The sequence below is a fragment of the Xenopus laevis genome, chromosome 7L, assembly GCF_017654675.1.
Source record: "Xenopus laevis strain J_2021 chromosome 7L, Xenopus_laevis_v10.1, whole genome shotgun sequence".
Taxonomy (NCBI): Eukaryota; Metazoa; Chordata; class Amphibia; order Anura; family Pipidae; genus Xenopus; species Xenopus laevis.
Window position 1 is genome coordinate 31,578,088 of NC_054383.1, and position 18,047 is coordinate 31,596,134.

The 18,047-nt window shown below is 37.3% G+C and overlaps 1 protein-coding gene across 1 annotated transcript in view; it reads left to right on the top strand.

Annotated features, from left to right (window-relative positions):
• The window catches only part of abcc2.L (ATP binding cassette subfamily C member 2 L homeolog), a 40,456-nt gene that overhangs the window by 10,387 nt on the left and 12,022 nt on the right, over positions 1–18,047 (top strand). Inside the window, exons 6-18 of the mRNA XM_018224735.2 lie at positions 4,403–4,513; positions 5,882–5,937; positions 6,610–6,838; positions 8,114–8,298; positions 9,209–9,386; positions 9,901–10,155; positions 10,622–10,687; positions 11,202–11,339; positions 11,582–11,728; positions 13,539–13,623; positions 15,008–15,074; positions 16,288–16,414; positions 16,976–17,152. Of these exons, the coding sequence (XP_018080224.1) occupies positions 4,403–4,513; positions 5,882–5,937; positions 6,610–6,838; positions 8,114–8,298; positions 9,209–9,386; positions 9,901–10,155; positions 10,622–10,687; positions 11,202–11,339; positions 11,582–11,728; positions 13,539–13,623; positions 15,008–15,074; positions 16,288–16,414; positions 16,976–17,152 (1,821 nt within the window). The remainder of the gene's footprint in view (positions 1–4,402; positions 4,514–5,881; positions 5,938–6,609; positions 6,839–8,113; positions 8,299–9,208; positions 9,387–9,900; positions 10,156–10,621; positions 10,688–11,201; positions 11,340–11,581; positions 11,729–13,538; positions 13,624–15,007; positions 15,075–16,287; positions 16,415–16,975; positions 17,153–18,047) is intronic.

Below are 18,047 nucleotides of genomic sequence, written 5' to 3' on the forward strand. Positions count from 1 at the left end.
GCTTGTAACTTCGAAGGGTCTTAAACTGGCCATAGCTGTTGAGATTTTTAAAAGATCCGATCATCATCGTGAGACCACGATTATCTCGGAACGATCATACAATCATACGAATTGTCCATCAACTAAAAAGACCAATTTGCCAGGAAAACAAAGGGTAGCTGCCTGCTTGGCCCTGCAAACATAGATTGCACTGGGACCGACAAAGATTTTTTAACCTGGCCGATCAATTTCCTGACAGATGTCGGGCGAAAAATCGTAAGATGTACGATCGTTCGAATCCCACTAACCGCACGATAATTTCGATGGATTGGTTGGCCTTTGCTAAAATTGGTTGTTCGGCAAGAGAAATTTTTGCGTCTATGGGGACCTTAAGGGCAACTCATGTGCACATAATTTATCCGAGAAAAACACGTACAGCTCTTTTCCAGCTAAACTCGGCATATTTAACACGCATTCGATCATTCTCATAGCGATATGGTTTTGGTGGGTTTGCAGTTTTTATCTTTAACCCGTTCGTTGAATCTCATTACATTTTATCTAGCTGTCTGGCTGCCTAAACGATGAATCATTTAAAAGCTACGGAAAATAATGATTCGTGGTGTTTGTTTAATTAAACGAGTAAACTGCTTTAATTGGATTACCTGTTAAATTAATAAATTCTATGCCGTTTTTGTATGTGTACAAATGAATTGATCTAATGTTTTTTTGTCGTTTTTACATTTGACTGATGAACTTAATGAATGGATAATGATTAAACCATGGTGAAATGCTCTATTGATTTAATAATCTTGGTGCTAAATTTCATAATTAATAGAATAAATTTAATAATTCAATAATTTAATGAGTTTTATTTAATTCCATAATTTGTTTATAACAATTTAAAAATTAAAAATTGAAAATTGAAAATTTGAAAATCTAGGAATTGAAAAATGAAAAATAAAACAAAGCCTTAAATCTCATATTACAAAGATTGTACATCAATGGGTTTATCAATATTTAATTTATGTTGTAGTTATATTTATACTTCCCGTTGATTTAAAAATTTGATTTAATGGTAACGATGTCCATTCCTTTAATGAAAACATTATACTTTATACTTCACATGATTATGGTGTTAGAATTATAGTTAGACACACAGTAAGAAGTATGGACACTGTATTTTTGTACCATAGGGTTAAATGTTTTTAATGAGATTAATTCTCTCGTCATTTCCTCTTTGGAGGTTTAAAAATGTAATGGTTTGTTTTGCATTTGTGCCTATGACTACGTATCTTTGGATACGAAACGTGTCTGGACATTTGCTTTTACCCTTGGAATAAAAATCAAATTTTTACAAACTTGGTGGTCGCAGGAGTGCGTGCTTCTCTACACATCCACTTTAAAAAATAGGCAAAGCCTTATGTGTTTTGTGCACTTAGGTACTTAATCTTGGCTATGATTAAGTGCCTAAGTGCATGAAACGTGTAAGGCTTTGTCTATTTATTGCCTAATAAAGTCTGCAGTTCTATTACGTTGCTTGTCCTGTTGGATCTCTGAGTGCCTGCGGTTCCTTTTCTATGGATTGATACCTCCATCTTGAGCTGTAGATCTGGGGCATGAGTACCCAGACCCAGTGTCGTACTGGGCTGGCACCCAGACCTGCTCCTCCGTTCGGATGGCCCCTTAAAAAACTTGTGCTTCTGAGCCTCAGCACAGACACGCTGCATGATGGCGTTCACACAGGCACACCACGTCATCTTTAGCACAGGTTCGCACTGCACCGGCATTTGAACAGGCACGCTGAGGTTAGCCAGAAGGGGGCCCCCGGTGACTGCCTGGAGGGCCCTTCATGTGGCAGTCCTGGTTAGAGATGTCGCGAACTGTTCGCCGGCGAACTTGTTCGCGCGAACATCGGGTGTTCGCGCTCGCCGGAAGTTCGCGAACGTCGCGCGACGTTCGCCATTTTGGGTTCGCCATTGTTGGCGCTTTTTTTTGCCCTCTCACCCCAGACCAGCAGGTACATGGCAGCCAATCAGGAAGCTCTCCCCTGGACCACTCCCCTTCCCTATAAAAACCGAAGCCCTGCAGCGTTTTTTCACTCTGCCTGTGTGTGCTGAAGAGATAGTGTAGGGAGAGAGCTGCTGCCTGTTAGTGATTTCAGGGACAGTTGAAAGTTTGCTGGCTAGTAATCGTTTTGATACTGCTCTGTTATTGGAGGGACAGAAGTCTGCAGGGGTTTGAGGGACATTTAAGCTTAGGTAGCTTTGCTGGCTAGTAATCTACCTTCTACTGCAGTGCTCTGTATGTAGCTGCAGTGGGCAGCTGTCCTGCTTCTGATCTCATCTGCTGACTGCTGCAATAACAGTAGTCCTTGTAAGGACTGCTTTTATTTATTTTTTTGTTGTTTTACTACTACTACTACTACTACTATAAGAGCCCAGTGCTATTAGTCTAGCAGTGTTGGGGAGTGGGACTGGTGTGCTAATCTGCTGCTCCTAGTAGTTCAGCAGCACCAACTTTAATTTTTTTTTTTTAATATTCATTTTTTTTTATTTTACTTTTTTTTATTTTACTACCGCTGTAGTAGTGTATAAGTTGACCTTTTAGGCATTATTTGCCCTGTAGGCATTATTTGCACAGTGTTTTCTTCAACCCGCCATCGAGCTGTGTGACCTTGTTCACATTCTGTCTAAATATCCATAATATTACCGTCTCCAGAAAAAACACCGGAGTCACTTTTTTCAAGCAGCCATAATATATTTTACGTAATCCGTATCCACCGCTGTAGTAGTGTATACGTTGGCCTTGTAGGCATTATTTGCACACTGTTTTCTTCAACCCGCCATCGAGCTGTGTGACCTTGTTCCCATTCTGTCTAAATATCCATAATATTACCGTCTCCAGAAAAAACACCGGAGTCACTTTTTTCAAGCAGCATTCATATATTTTACGTAATCCGTATCCACCGCTGTAGTAGTGTATACGTTGGCCTTGTAGGCATTATTTGCACACTGTTTTCTTCAACCCGCCATCGAGCTGTGTGACCTTGTTCACATTCTGTCTAAATATCCATAATATTACCGTCTCCAGAAAAAACACCGGAGTCACTTTTTTCAAGCAGCCATAATATATTTTACGTAATCCGTATCCACCGCTGTAGTAGTGTATACGTTGACCTTGTAGGCATTGTTTGCCCAGTTTTTTTGGCCACAGCCACTGAAGCACAGAGGCCAGAAAAAATATGCCATATAAATGCTGAAAATAGTCATTTTTTGCCATACGTTGACTCAACGTATATGGCAAAAAATGACTATTTTCAGCATTTATGTGGCATATTTTTTCTGGCAACTGTGCTTCAGTGGCTGCAACCAAAAAAACTGGGCAAACAATGTCTACAAGGTCAACGTATGGCGAAAAATTACTATTTTCAGCATTTATATGGCATATTTTTTCTGGCAACTGTGCTTCAGTGGCTGCGTCCAAAAAAACTGGGCAAACAATGTCTACAAGGTCAACGTATGGCGAAAAATGACTATTTTCAGCATTTATATGGCATATTTTTTCTGGCAACTGTGCTTCAGTGGCTGCGTCCAAAAAAACTGGGCAAACAATGCCTACAAGGTCAACGTATGGCAGTTGTTTAAAGAGAACAGTAGATTACTAGCCAGCAAAGCTACCTAAGCTAAAATGTCCCTCAAATCCCTGCAGACTTCTGTCCCTCCAATACAGAGCAGTATCAAGCAGATTACTAGCCAGCAAACTTACTATCATCTGTCCCTGAAATCACTAACAGCTCTCCCCTACACTATCTCTTCCAAGCACACACAGGCAGATTTTTCAGATACATTTTTGCCCTTGATCCCCCTCTGGCATGCCACTGTCCAGGTCGTTGCACCCTTTAAACAACTTTAAAATCATTTTTCTGGCCAGAAATGTCTTTTCTAGATGTTAAAGTTCGCCTTCCCATTGAAGTCTATGGGGTTCGCGAACCGTTCGCGAACCGCTCGCATTTTTGCGCAAGTTCGCGAATATGTTCGCGAACTTTTTTTCCGACGTTCGCTACATCCCTAGTCCCGGTGCTCCAGTCCGTCCCTGCCCAGACCCCACGTAGAAACTGGTGAAATTTTCTACTTATATGGCTATGTACCAAGAACTAAGCAAGAACTAAAGAGAAAATACTACATCAAATCTGATGACAACTTTGTTAGAATTAGAAACCCACCGTTGTTACAGATTTCTAGCAGTTGCTGAGGCTTTTATTACATTACTCTGACTCTATATAGTCTAGTTAACTAATATTATACATTTCATACAATTTAGGACATTGTCAGAGTTATATTATATCTAGTAAAGTAGTTGTAGTTTCCATAATTAAACACCTAAGGCTTAAGGGTGTGATTTTTTCATGTATCTCTTTCATTAGGATGATATACCCGATCTTCCCCGGGTCTGTTTGTTTTTCATCTCCTACTCTCTGCAAGTTCTTACATTGATCATCTCTGCCTTTTCGGAAAAAAATGAAAGCACCAAACAGGTACGGTAACCGCCAGTTAGCCCTCATTTATAAGATATGCATATTGATCCCCTGCTTGTGTTATTATTATTATATATAGGGGCATTGTATCTCACAGCCCTTTACAGAGTAAGGGGATACAAACACAAGACACAATAAATAACAATAAATTAAATTTTACTGAAGCAAATACATATTGTAGAGATTTTGTAGTGTTTAAGACGATTAAAAGATGCCTACAGTCTAAAAGAGAAGGGAAGTAAGACACAAATGCAATAGCATAGTTCTTGGATTTACTTGTAGTCTGACAGTTTTTAAGATTCAGATATTTCCGTGATGAGTGAGTTAGTTAGGATTCCTGTCCAAGCTTCTCTAACCTCTCTTTTATATTATAGACCAATATAGTTGGTTTCTTCTGGTATTTTTTTGATAATTAACAAGTAGATTTGTGGTTGAGAATAGGAACTCAGCATCCTGATGTTCTAAACAATATTTTGGTCATCCATCCATAATAGAAACGCTTTGTTTGTATGTGTCATACAGCTGCCTTGCTGATCTGCAACATTGTTCAGTAAACAGAGCAAATATCTCTTAGCATATACTAATGATGTACAGCACTATTGTTGAGTGTTATCCTTTTGCATGGTACTGATCCAGTCCACAGTTTGTCATTCTGAAGCACTTTGAGTTCTGGTTGAGTAACCTAGCTTCTCATGTAGGCACATAGTTTATGGGTACCCAGTTACAAGTGGTTAGATTTTGCCCACTAATAACTTTATTAACACCAGTAACAAACATCTACTAGAGAAATGGAGAGAGAGAGAGAAAGAGATAGAGAGAGCATGTTTTTCAGAATTTTTGAAGCTGCAAACATATTTGCAACCGTATCTATGAAACTCCCTACTAATGTGTAGTAACCTACTGTTTCAGTGTGCATATGCCATACAGTTTAATTCTATATATTCCATCACATGGCATGAATAGGGTTGCCACCTTTTCTGACAAAAAATTCTGGCCTTCCTTTATATTTATCATTTTTCCCTATTAATAACATTGGGATCAACCATCATTTTTACTGGCCAGGCCGGTGGCAACCCTAGGCATGAATGGATTGCTAGGACTGATTAAGGCCATCCGTATCCATAATGCTCAGACTAATGCTGTGCAATTCCTCATTGAGCCCTAATATTTGATGTGCTAATAATATATAATTAGCAATATAATACTGATGCCCTAATAAGGCTATGCATAGAATACACTGCATGCTAGTTATGCCTGCAAATGGAGCCTGGCCAACCACAAGTACTTGCCTTCTTATGTAACCTTTTTTATTAACTATTTCAACTTCCCTGTGACTTTATGATGATTTCTATCTCTGTTGTGTTACAGAATCCAGAGCTGACTGCATCGTTCCTAAGTAGAATATCCTTCAACTGGTACAACAGGTACAACACATTATCAACAAATACTTTTATTTTTTGATATCAAAGGACACAGCTTAGTGTTGCAATGAAAAGAACTTGACTTATGCACATGATCAGGGACATCTGTGCCTGTACAAGTACTTCCGAATAATGGCGTTCCCCATATTAAGCGTGAAAATAATTAGGTTTAGTACAATTTGACATATTTATTGAGTTATCTCAAATATTATGGTAGAAGTTACTCCCAATAATTCCTCCACTACATAGCACAGACATTGATCTGACAAGAGTGATTCCCTGCTGAGCTCAATGAATACCTCCATTGCTAAAAAAAAACATAGAAGGGGTATCTGCTTCCATCTAGTGGCAGACCAGCTTGTTTCAATTTCATTTTTTTTTTTTAACCAAGAAAATGCTTTATTTTCCAAATTCACAAAAATGTTACACATTACATGTTCCGTGTAGTAATAAAGTATTGCATGTAATATCCTGCATTGCTGCTGTATTATTTCTCGTGGTTTCAATTTCATTTTTAAGTGGTTGTATATCAACCTCTATCCTGAATGTGTAAGTTTTTTAAATCATTCATGGGCTATGCTGTAATGGGAAATACATTTAACAAATACAGTATAATTGGATCAAAGGATTGATGTCATCACCTTTCACAAATTTCTGCCTGGAATTGCTTTTCAGCATTGTTATTAAAGGCTATAAAAAGCCTCTAGAGATGGAAGATCTGTGGGATTTAAATGAGGAAGACAAAACCCAAAATATGTATGAAACTTTTGAAAAGCACATGAAACATGAAGTGAGAAGAGCAAGGAAGGACTTGGAAAAACGTAAAAATAAAAGAAAACACAAGGAGGCTGGAATTGAAATGAATGGCATAAGCAAGGCACAGAGCCAAGATGTCCTTGTAATGGTAGATATCTGATCATATGTCCTCCCTGAACATTTGTATGTCTGGCATTCATGATCCAGTCAGTGGGCAATATTGTTTGGGGGGTGGGACCTGATATTCAGAATTTTCAGGACCTCTGGGTTTTCTGGATAAGGGATCTTTTTGTAATAAGGATATCCATACTTTGTCTACTAAAAATTATTCATCAATTAAATAAACCCAATAGAATTGCTTTGCCTCCAATAAGGATTAATTATATCTTAGTTGGGATCAAGTACAAGGTACTGTTTTATTATTATTATTATTATTATTATTATTATTATTATTAAGAAAGAGGGAAATGTTTTTAAAAATTTGAAATATTTCACTAGAATGGAGTCTATGGTCTTCCCATAATTCAGAGCTTTCTGGATAACTGGTTTCCAGATTACGGATCATATACCTGTATAAGCCTGAACTATACCATTCAGTCAGTTTTGTTCATAGTGACCACTGTATCCCACAGAAATCCTGGCACATTCTGTGCAGTCATAGCTTGCAGTTATTCTGCTTGATACATTTCCAAAAAAATATGTCAGTCAGTCAAATAGAAAATAAACTGGGGTCAGACAAAAGGCTGTTCATTGAAATGCCCGTCTAGGGATATATAAACCATTTTTATGCGCATGCTCGAAAAATGAAATAAATAAGGAAAATATGTGTATGAACTTTGTATAATAAGCAATAAAAGGAATTCTCCATGTATTTTTTTCTGCTAGCATTTCCCTTTGTCTGAAGAACATATTAAATGATCAGAGACTTATGTCTGAAAGTAGAAGGTGCTAATAGATGATAAACTTGTATGTAGTGCAGTTGTTCCCAGTAGGGCAGTTGTTGTGCCCTAGACTGGAGGGGCTGACAGCTCAATCTGAAAGTTAGGGTCAAATTTGAGGATAAAGCCTGTTTGCTATTCAATGTGCTCCTACAAGCCTAGGGTGACATTTGGAGTCAAGACTTATTTGCAGTACTATATTCTTGGAACTAGAGCTGCACGATTATTGTTTTTTATACCTGTCATCTTGTTATAAGCTAAGTGGGGACCTGAACAAATGATAAACCTCAAAAGGGTACTTAAACCAAAAAAAATGAAGGCCTCTGCTCTAGGCAGACTTATAGAGATCAGCTGTTTTAGGACCTCATGTTTAGATGGAAATTTACTGACGGATGCTTCAAATACATCTGTTGGGGGATCTGTGAAAGCCTTGGCTGCATCTTCGTACTGCTTTACCATACTATGTTTTTTCTAATATTTTTTAGGAAGAAAAGAAGAAAAAAAAGAAGGAAAAGAAGAAGGAAAAATCCGTAGATGGAACCACTAAAGATTTTCCCAAACGCTGGTTAATTAAAACACTAATAAAAACCTTCCCACGTACCTTAATAATGTCGGCTATCTTTAAGCTTCTGCATGATTTGCTGACGTTTGTCAGCCCACAGATTTTAAAGTAAGTTGCGGAGCAAATATTTTGTTTACTGAATACTGATTCATGGTTGGAATCCTAGTAGTTAAAATAAGTTAAGTATAATATCTCCCTCCTAGTTCTTGTCCCTACCAAATAAGATAGGAACTGTGAAATAGTGTTACATATACATATTTGCATATTATAGTTCCTTGTTATAAACATATGTATTGAGATGTACAGGCTCATTTTGAACTGTTTCTAATAAGCTTAAAGGACAAGGAAAGGCAAAAAAATAAAATCCCATTTTTACTTTCTTTAATGAAAAAAAAATAATCTCCAATATACTTTACTTAAAAAATGTGTACCGTTTTTAAAAGAAACCTGACTGTATGCAGTGAAATTCTCCCTTCATTTACTGCTGTGGATAGGAATTGGCAAACGGTCCCTAACTGCTGAGCAGGGAAACAATCATACTTATGAACAGCAGGGGGAGCCCCCGCCTTACTTACCAGCCATGCAGAATTCAAGCAGCTTTGTTTATGACGATCCCTAAGTAGCACAGACCACACTGAGCATGTGCAGGGTCAGGGTCAGGTAAAGATGTTTAACAAAGTTACAAGATGACAGCCCTCTGTGGCCAACTTTGAAAGCATAAATTATTTGTTTGATTAGGCTTGTGGTGCAGTAAGTTCATGTTTATATTTAGTATACAATGCTCATATATTTACATAAAAGTATGATAACTGCATTAACATTGGGATATGTACATTAAAAAATCCATGAGATAAAATAGATTTGTATAATGACTTGGATAGGGGAGTGGGCAGTAGCTCATGTTTTAGAACAGGATGCCAAGGTTATCCATCACTAGGTTAAGTACAATGATGTTTCTAACAGTCTGCAAAGATAAATTATTAATTTATTGATCCCACCCATTGGTCTTTCTCTGCAGGTTAATGGTGACTTTTACGGCTGATCCATCTCAGTACCAATGGCAGGGATTTTTCTATGCAGTGTTGCTCTTAGTAGCCGCATTACTACAGTCCTTTTTGCTTCAGCAATATTTTCATGGCTGCTTCGTTTTGGGAATGAGAGTGAGAAGCCTCCTAATGGCTGCAGTATATAAAAAAGTAAGTTTAAAGGTACTGTAAACATGGCTGTAACATCAGGGAAAGCAGACCTTTTGGTAGCTGGAGGTTCTTTGATTGTAGAGGGATCCTGCCTGATAAGAAGGGTTGGGTGGGTACAGAAAGCAACCCTATCTTGGGTGCCAAAGTTCTTTAACTTTTCTATGCTTGGCTCTGAAAGATGCACTTCTGATAAATGAAATCTGCTGGACTCCAATACAATCATTGCAGCACATTTTGGATTTTATAGAAGTGTCCCTGATTTGTATGTGATCTATAAAACCTATGCATGGGCTAATGCTGGGCCCAGAGCCATAATCATAAGTCATTGTATAATATCTAGGATCCTCAGGCTCCTGGTAACTTTCAAAAAATAGTTTTCATCTATTTTAGTGCAGAGAGTGGAAGAGTAGCTATTAAATACTCTGAACAATTACAAAATACAATAGCCACTGTAGGGGCATAGCTCTTTTCTATAATGTATCCACATTTTGATAAATATTTACATCCTACGCAGGCACTAACTGTGTCAAACTCCATTCGGAAAGAATCAACAGTTGGGGAAACTGTGAACTTGATGTCTGCGGATGCCCAGAGATTCATGGACTTGACAAATTTTATTCACTTACTGTGGTCCTCCCCGCTGCAGATTGCTATTTCTATAGTCTTTCTCTGGGAAGAATTAGGTCCCTCAGTCCTTGCTGGACTTGGAGTGATGATCTTGCTGATACCCATCAATGCAGTGTTGGCCACAATATCAAGGAAGCTACAGGTAAGGAGCTTGCAATTTGTTCTATTTCTCTTTCATGCAGGCATTATAGCCTACAGACACACAGTTATTGTATTAAGGAAGGATGTTTCATTTTTAATATAATTAACTTTCATTATATCTTCTAAAATAAATACAGCAGTCCTGGACTGGCAACCTTATACAGGAATGGGAGTGCAGAAGAGAGCTGCTACCTTGATATTATATTGATAATTATATTATTGACCTTCACAATATTTTTTTCCCCTAGAAGAATAAAGTTGGGTTCTTTAATCAAACCCAATTATATAATGAAAGATACCCATCCTGTATCTCAAGTGTAATAGAAAAGTGTTTGTAGATGGATGGATAGATGATATGTTATAGGCATTGATTTGGATGGTTAATGATGGAGAGACAAGATACAAATCAAAGAAAGCCAAAGTACTGTACTCAGAATGAAAGCAACAAATGGGCTTTGTATTTACAGATGAAGAACATGAAAAACAAAGATAAAAGAATGAAGATTATGAATGAAATGCTCAATGGTATTAAGGTAAATATTCTTATAAAGATTAGTGCATAATGCACATAATCCTTGCAAAATGTAGTTCAGCATGAGTGGGATCTCAAACCTTGAAGGGCCATACAATCATAGTTTTGTACTTGTTATGAAGTCTTAGAGCTATCGGCAAGACACAGGTATCGATGTAAAATGGGTAGGAAAACCAAATGCCTCTCATCTCAGATGACCCAAATGAGACCTTGGGCTCCAGACACGGAGCTTTGCTCAATTTAAGGTAATAGGCACAAGCAGTTATTGTCTTTCATAAGGAGGAATAATCCTTCTTAAGTATATATGGACATTTGGGTAGCTATTGAGCAATTATTTTACCCATATTGATTAAAAATATCAACAAGAATGATCAGAAGTCTCCAAGTCAGGGGTCATAGGTTGCCTATGATGATGATGTAATTTTCCATCCCCCTAAGTTAAGCCCTTCATTTAGTACCATCATGTACATGTCTGATTTTATCTCATTTTTAAGCATCTCACTCATTTTTTTTAGATTCTAAAGCTGTATGCCTGGGAGTCATCTTTTGAGGATCAAGTGCAAGAAATCCGGGAGAAGGAGCTGAAAGACATGTTACATTTTACTTACCTGCACTCAGTGTCCCTGTTTGTTTTCACCTGTGCACCATTCTTGGTATGTATTTGCATTTCTATGAACACTGGTTCAATATAGATTTCTATATGTATCTATATGTATCCACGGGTTTGCCAATATTAGTCATATTAGTCATATTAAAAGGCATCAAAGATGGGTCACAATTGGATCATTTACTAAGATATTGCATACTGGAGTGGTGGCCATTTTGCTCAGCTTGGCATTCCAGCACCTGTATTCCTACCCACAGTAAATGAGCCCTTATGTCTTATTTTTTGCAGGTCTCTGTTGCAACTTTTGCTGTCTATGTTGCAGTAGATCCAAGCAATGTTCTAAATGCAGAAAAAGCTTTTACTTCTATATCCTTGTTTAATATTCTACGATTTCCGCTCGCCATGCTTCCGATGCTTATTTCCAATATGGTGCAGGTAAATACTTGCCAATAACCTTATATTACATTACCAATTTTCACATAATGAGCTCAGAGTCAATAGATTAACCTAGTTTACTCTTATAAATGATAAGTGATGGTTCTCTGGTTGAATCATGTGCCCAAGATGTACTGGGGTTCATTTATTTTGACAACTACTTGTGGCCCTATATTTAGTCTGTATGCTCTGTAATTTTCTGAATAAAATTAGAGGTTCTGTATGTGAATAAAGATAGTAGAAAATATAGTACTTTGAGGTGCAGAAAATGAGGTCAGGGTAAAAAATGGAGCAAACTTAATTTAAAGGGGTGATTCACCTTTTAGTATGTTATACAATGGCCAATTCTAAGCAACTTTTCAATTTGTCTTCATTATTTTTTATATAGTTTTTTAATTATTTGCCTTCTTCTGATTCTTTCCATCTTTTAAATGGGGGTCACTGACCCCATTTAAAACAAATAAGCTGTAAGGCTACAAATGTATTGTTATTGCTACTTTGTATCCCTCTCTTTTTATTCAGGCCCTTTCCTATTCATATTCCATCAAATCAATGCATGGTTGCTAGGGTAATTTGGACCCTAGGAACTAGATTGCTGAAATAGCATAACAGAGAGCTGCTGAATAAAAAGCTAAATAACTAAAAAAAATGAAAACCAACTGCAAATTTTCTCTGAATATCATTCTCTCTAGATCATACTAAGAGGCACATTTGCTAAAACTCGAATTAAACTCATTGTTTTATGAAAACATATCCAACCAAATTCCCTTCCACAATTTTATCAATATTTTTTCTTAAAAAAATCTGAGCGACAAAACTTCACAACAAAATCAAGCGTTGATTCGAATTTTAGGATTGACGCTCCAAAAACCTTTGTTATATTGGTAGCAGCTTTGGGTTATGATAAATCTCTAAAAATTCGAGCTGTTTTTTCCATGAAAGATTCAAGTCTCCCCCCTAAAAACCTTGACCAGAAAAATAAATGGAGCCTTCTTAATTCATCTTAATTCATTACATGGTTACAGCTCCAAGGGTATCCAACACAGCAAAATATACAAATGTTTGAAAAAAATGTTCCATTACCACCAAGAATATTGCAGTAGCATCTTCAGTTTAAGGGTAGGACTTCACGGACGATTTCCGCGTGATACGATGCGCTGCACAAAAACGCAGGCATCACATCGGATGCGTCAGAAATAAGATAAGTAATAGCAGTCGGATGGTGTCGCAGCATTGATCCGACATTTAGATTACTTACATTATTTCTGTCGCACCCGATGTGACGCCTGTGTTTTTGCCCAGCGCGTCTGAACGCGCGAAAATCGTCTGTGAAGTCCTACCCTTAGCTATGTTGCAAATTATAGTTCAGCATTTTTCTTTATTAATCCTCCTATGAGGTGTGATATATTAGTACAATTTAAACAAAAAACAATAACGTTTTCTTGTGGCAGGAAAATATATCCGTCTCTATTGCTGTTTATGATTTATAGCATGTTAAAAGCATATTGCCAGTTATCAGATTCAGGTGAAATGTGCCAACAGACACAGCAACATAGCCTAGATCAGGGCTATACTACTGGAGACACTTGCAGAATGAAGCCCAGATTGTTTGAGAGCTTCAATGACCTGATTAGTGTGACATAATTGTTATATTATAATCTGTATCCCAAATTTATTCTAGTGGATAATCAGACCATCGATATTCACCTGAATCAATATTTAAATAGAACAATTACAGTTAGGCTGACTATGATCTTGGTAAATAATATCTGATTGAAGGAGACCTCTAACAGAATATATATTTTGACAGACAAGTGTATCAAGTGCCCGTCTCGAGAAATATTTAGGAGGGGATGACCTAGATACCTCAGCCATTCAATATGATCCAAATATCGGTGAGCAAAATGTATAATGCTTAATACAGTACAGTAAAGCTGTAAGCAGTTATTAAACAGCAAATCTCTCACTAGGGCAGGCACAGTGAATGAGAGTTAATACATAAGAGCTGCTGTAATAGTTATTCCTATGCTGGCGAGAGCCTTGTGATCTTTGTAGCAATAAATCAAAGGCTACAATTTCCCTGTATTAGAAATTCTCCAATATCGAAAAAAAATTCTAAGTTTTCCTAGTTATGAAACCCATATCAAAAAAATTGTTTCAGTTGCATCACATTGTCAATGTGTTTCTATTATGGGCAAAGTTTCCAGGCCAGCCTTTTGACAAAACTTTTAATGAAATTTGTTATACATTTCACATTGGGTACTATTCTGAATTTCACTAGAAAACCCAACAAATGATATCTTGCCGGATTAAAGAGACAAAGTTTATTTTTTTGAATTAGTGGGAAAAAAACAACAAAATTCATGTGATTTTTTTTCCCTGCAACCTATATTTTCCAGTACAGGTATGAGGCCTATTATCCATAATGCTTGGAACCTGAGGTGTACTGGATAAGGGATCTCCCCACCTTAAGTCTCCCTAAAAATAATTTAAACATTATTTAAAACCTAATAGGATTGTTTTGTCTGTAATAAGGATTGATTACATCTTGTTGGGATCAAGTACAAGGTACTGTTTTATTATTACAGAGAGAAAGGAAATTCTTTTTAAAATCATAATTATTTGGTTAAAATAGAGTCTATGTAATTCAGAGCTTTCTGGACAATGGGTTTCTGGATAAGGGATCCCATACCTGTATTAGTATATATTAGAAAAAACCTGGACAGAATAGTCATAGTCACTTTTTGTCATGGAGAAAAAGTTGAACACACGAAAATCACATTGTTCCATTCAGTTTCAACGAGGCTGACTATTTTAATTTAACTGGAAAAAGAAATAAACAAAATAAAGTTGCTGGAAATCTTCAGAGATAATACCAACTGAACTTTATAGAGGATAGTTTTTCATCATACTTTTGGCATTTTTACTTTAATAAACCGTCACTATTGGAGTTTTCAAATAAGATTTCAGAGTATATTCTCAATCTTGAATTTGGATAAATCTGCTTCATACTATTCTTCATTATACTATCAAGGGTTAGAACATTATGGGTCCTGTATTCTATAATTAAACTGTATAAACTTAGCTGTTCCAGATGAGGAAGAGGAGCCACCGCACCGTTTCACTTCCTTCTGTTTCAGTAGTTTAGACTGTTTACCCGTATAATGGGAACAATAGAAAAGCAGACACAGGGTGGATATAAATCTACATTTCTCTGTTTATGTTTATCTCCTCTTGGTTGGATAGGATTGCCACCAATGTTTGCATGTATTTCTACAGATGCTGCTGTTCAGTTTTCTGATGCTACATTTTCTTGGGAGGAAGATTCAAACCCTGCAATCAACAAGTAAGAAACTTGGTGTTCTTGGAACCTGTTACCAAGTTGTAATATTTAGGCCTAAGCTGCACAAATGACTTCTATCTGCAACAGCTCTGGACTGGGAGTCAAAATAGGCCCTGGCATTCCAAGTACATAGAGGCCCAATCAGCTCCCCACCAGCCCATTTAATAGTAGCTTTCTATAACATCTTATGGCAACCCCTCTGGCATTTGCCAGAACCCACAGATTGCCAGTCTGGCTGATCTGCAACAGGTTTTATTGATTTCTATGAGCAATGCGCTTTACTTATTTAATCAAAGCTATTTTGTCTCTGAAAAGACTGCGCATATTGTGCAACATGTTCTATTGGTCAGCAAATAAAGGGCCAGATTTAATCCAGTGAGAAAAGGGTTTATCAGGTGAAAACCCATGGACAACATTCAATTTGAGATGCAATTAAATTCAGAACTTATCTGGTGAAAACTCTGTTGAAGTCTATGGGAAAAAAACTGGAACTGAATTGGGAGAAATACTAAAATTCTCTTGGTTGCTGCTGGCAGTATTTATTGGAATACAAAGTCCATAGCTGCACCTCTACTATCTCTTAATTGCATTGGCTCTGTCTCTTCTATGGCTGTCAGGAAAATGTCACCATAAATGTAGAACATAGTGTTGTGTACACAATTGTGCCATGTCATCCTGAGTAGGAAATCTCATAATAGGTGAAAACCTACTGATAGTAAATGCCTAGTAAGTGCCCATTTGGCATGAAACGCATTAGGCTACACATGTCCTAATAAACATTTTTTAATTTTATAACTATTCTTGCTACTGCATTAACTATCAGTGGGTCTTTTTCACCTATTTTGAGATTTCTAATTCTTGCAACCCTTAGACTGGGTGATGAGACCGCAGTGTGGGCGTACTGGTGGCTTTAATAAATGAGGGAAATTTCTTTGTTGCAGAATTTTCTGTGTGACTCTTTGTTCTATATTTCTGTCTGTATTTGATGGTAAATCATAAAATCCACTCAATTAAATTCAGATGTTTTTCTTACCAGTTAAACCTAACCTAGAAGGGACGGGCAAAAGCTATCCTCAGATCCAGGACTGTTGTGTTTTTATAACAACTTCTGTGTGATGTGTTTTATTTGAAGCATTTTTTCTTTCTCACTCTATTTCTCTTCCCCACCCCCTGTCTTTTCCCCATGTCTCCACTCTACAATATGTTATTTTAACAGTGTGAATCTGGATGTCAAAGAAGGTCACCTGGTTGCAGTAGTGGGTGGAGTAGGGTCCGGGAAATCATCGCTTGTTTCTGCAATGCTTGGAGAAATGGACCATGTCAGTGGACACATCAACATCAAGGTTTGCTAGTCTGTTTTTGCGTCTTAATGTATTTATTCTTTCTTAAATATATGCTACTTACCTAGAGGACCATGGGTTCTGGAGAAAACATATTGCAGGTCCCAGTTCCAACAAAACCGGGCTGTTGGTTGCCACTACCTATATCTGCCTTACCTATACCATTCAAACACTGTATGTGTCATGGAAAGTGTTGTCTTCAAGCTACAGATTTGTTTTTGGGGTGAATGATATAATTATTTATGCCCACGGGGGACCTGAGATCACAGGGAATGATTATGGTCACTATCCCTACAGCTAAGCCCTTGAGCTTGGTGATTTCATATATCAATAATAAACACATCTACTGTAGTTATAATCAGCCAATCATTGTGTTATTTGCAACCATTCCTACATGCAAATACTGTATTATAAATATTTTAGCCCTAATTGTCACAGATATTATACATGGCAATGTGATAATTATCTAAGATGAACATAATAATTCAAATACAGTAAATGTTGATTCCGACACAAAGTAACAGCTACAGGAAACTTTTATGAAATATACAACTTTGTTTCTAGGGTTCCATCGCTTATGTTCCTCAGCAAGCATGGATCCAGAATGCCACAGTAAAGAACAATATTCTTTTTGGATCAAAGATGAATGAAGAGCGTTACCAAAAGGTTTTAGAAGCATGTGCCCTTCTTCCAGATCTGGAGATGCTTCCTGGACACGATGAGTCTGAAATAGGAGAAAAGGTACCATGACTATATACGCCGTTCTCTTTTGTTTTCTCCTTCAATTAATTCTAATTGCCACATGTTTGCTATGGTCAGTGACCCCCATCAGTGAGAAAACTGATTGTGAGGCTGAATATCTTTTTATTATTTAATTAATTTTTTAATTAGATTTCAATTCAGTCCCTTTCCTATTAATTTTCCAAGCCATTAAATCCAGTTCCTTGTTACTAATGTCACTGATGTTAGATACCAGACAGGAGTTTAAACGAATAACAAGAGAGCTAAAAAAAGCAAAATGAATTAATAATTGTAATAAAAAAAGAAAAAAAATCATTTAAACAAATATCTTTTCAACCGGATTTAGGGCTAGGAATATATAGAGGGAGTAGGATTACAAAAGTTAGGATGGCATGGGTATTTTGCGTGTAACAAAGATGAGGTTTAGGTCAAATTTAGTGTAGCCAATGCATTTCTAGCACCTGATTGTTATGTATCAGTAATTACAATGCCAATCAACTTCTGCTGTGATCACACTTTTATGCGATAATACATAGTGCCATTTCAGTGTAAATCACAAGTGGGTAAAGACTTTCAACCCTGCTATTTGGGACTACTAACTAGTAGAATTATTATACATTCCCCCATGTGACTTGTGCATAGGGTTGCCACCTTTTTTAATTTTTTTACCGGCTGCTGGGGGGCGGGGACACAAAGGGGCGGGCCATGATGTCAAAAGGGGCGGGCCGTGACGTCAAAGGGGGCGGGGCCACACCACAGACGCTTGAAGAAGTAAAGAAAAGGTAAGTTCCAGGGGATTTCCAGGGGATTGGGGGCAGGCCGAGGGCTCCTTTTAATTGTATTACAAATTTACCGGCAGCTACATTGCCGGTAAATATCTAATACCGGCCCCGGC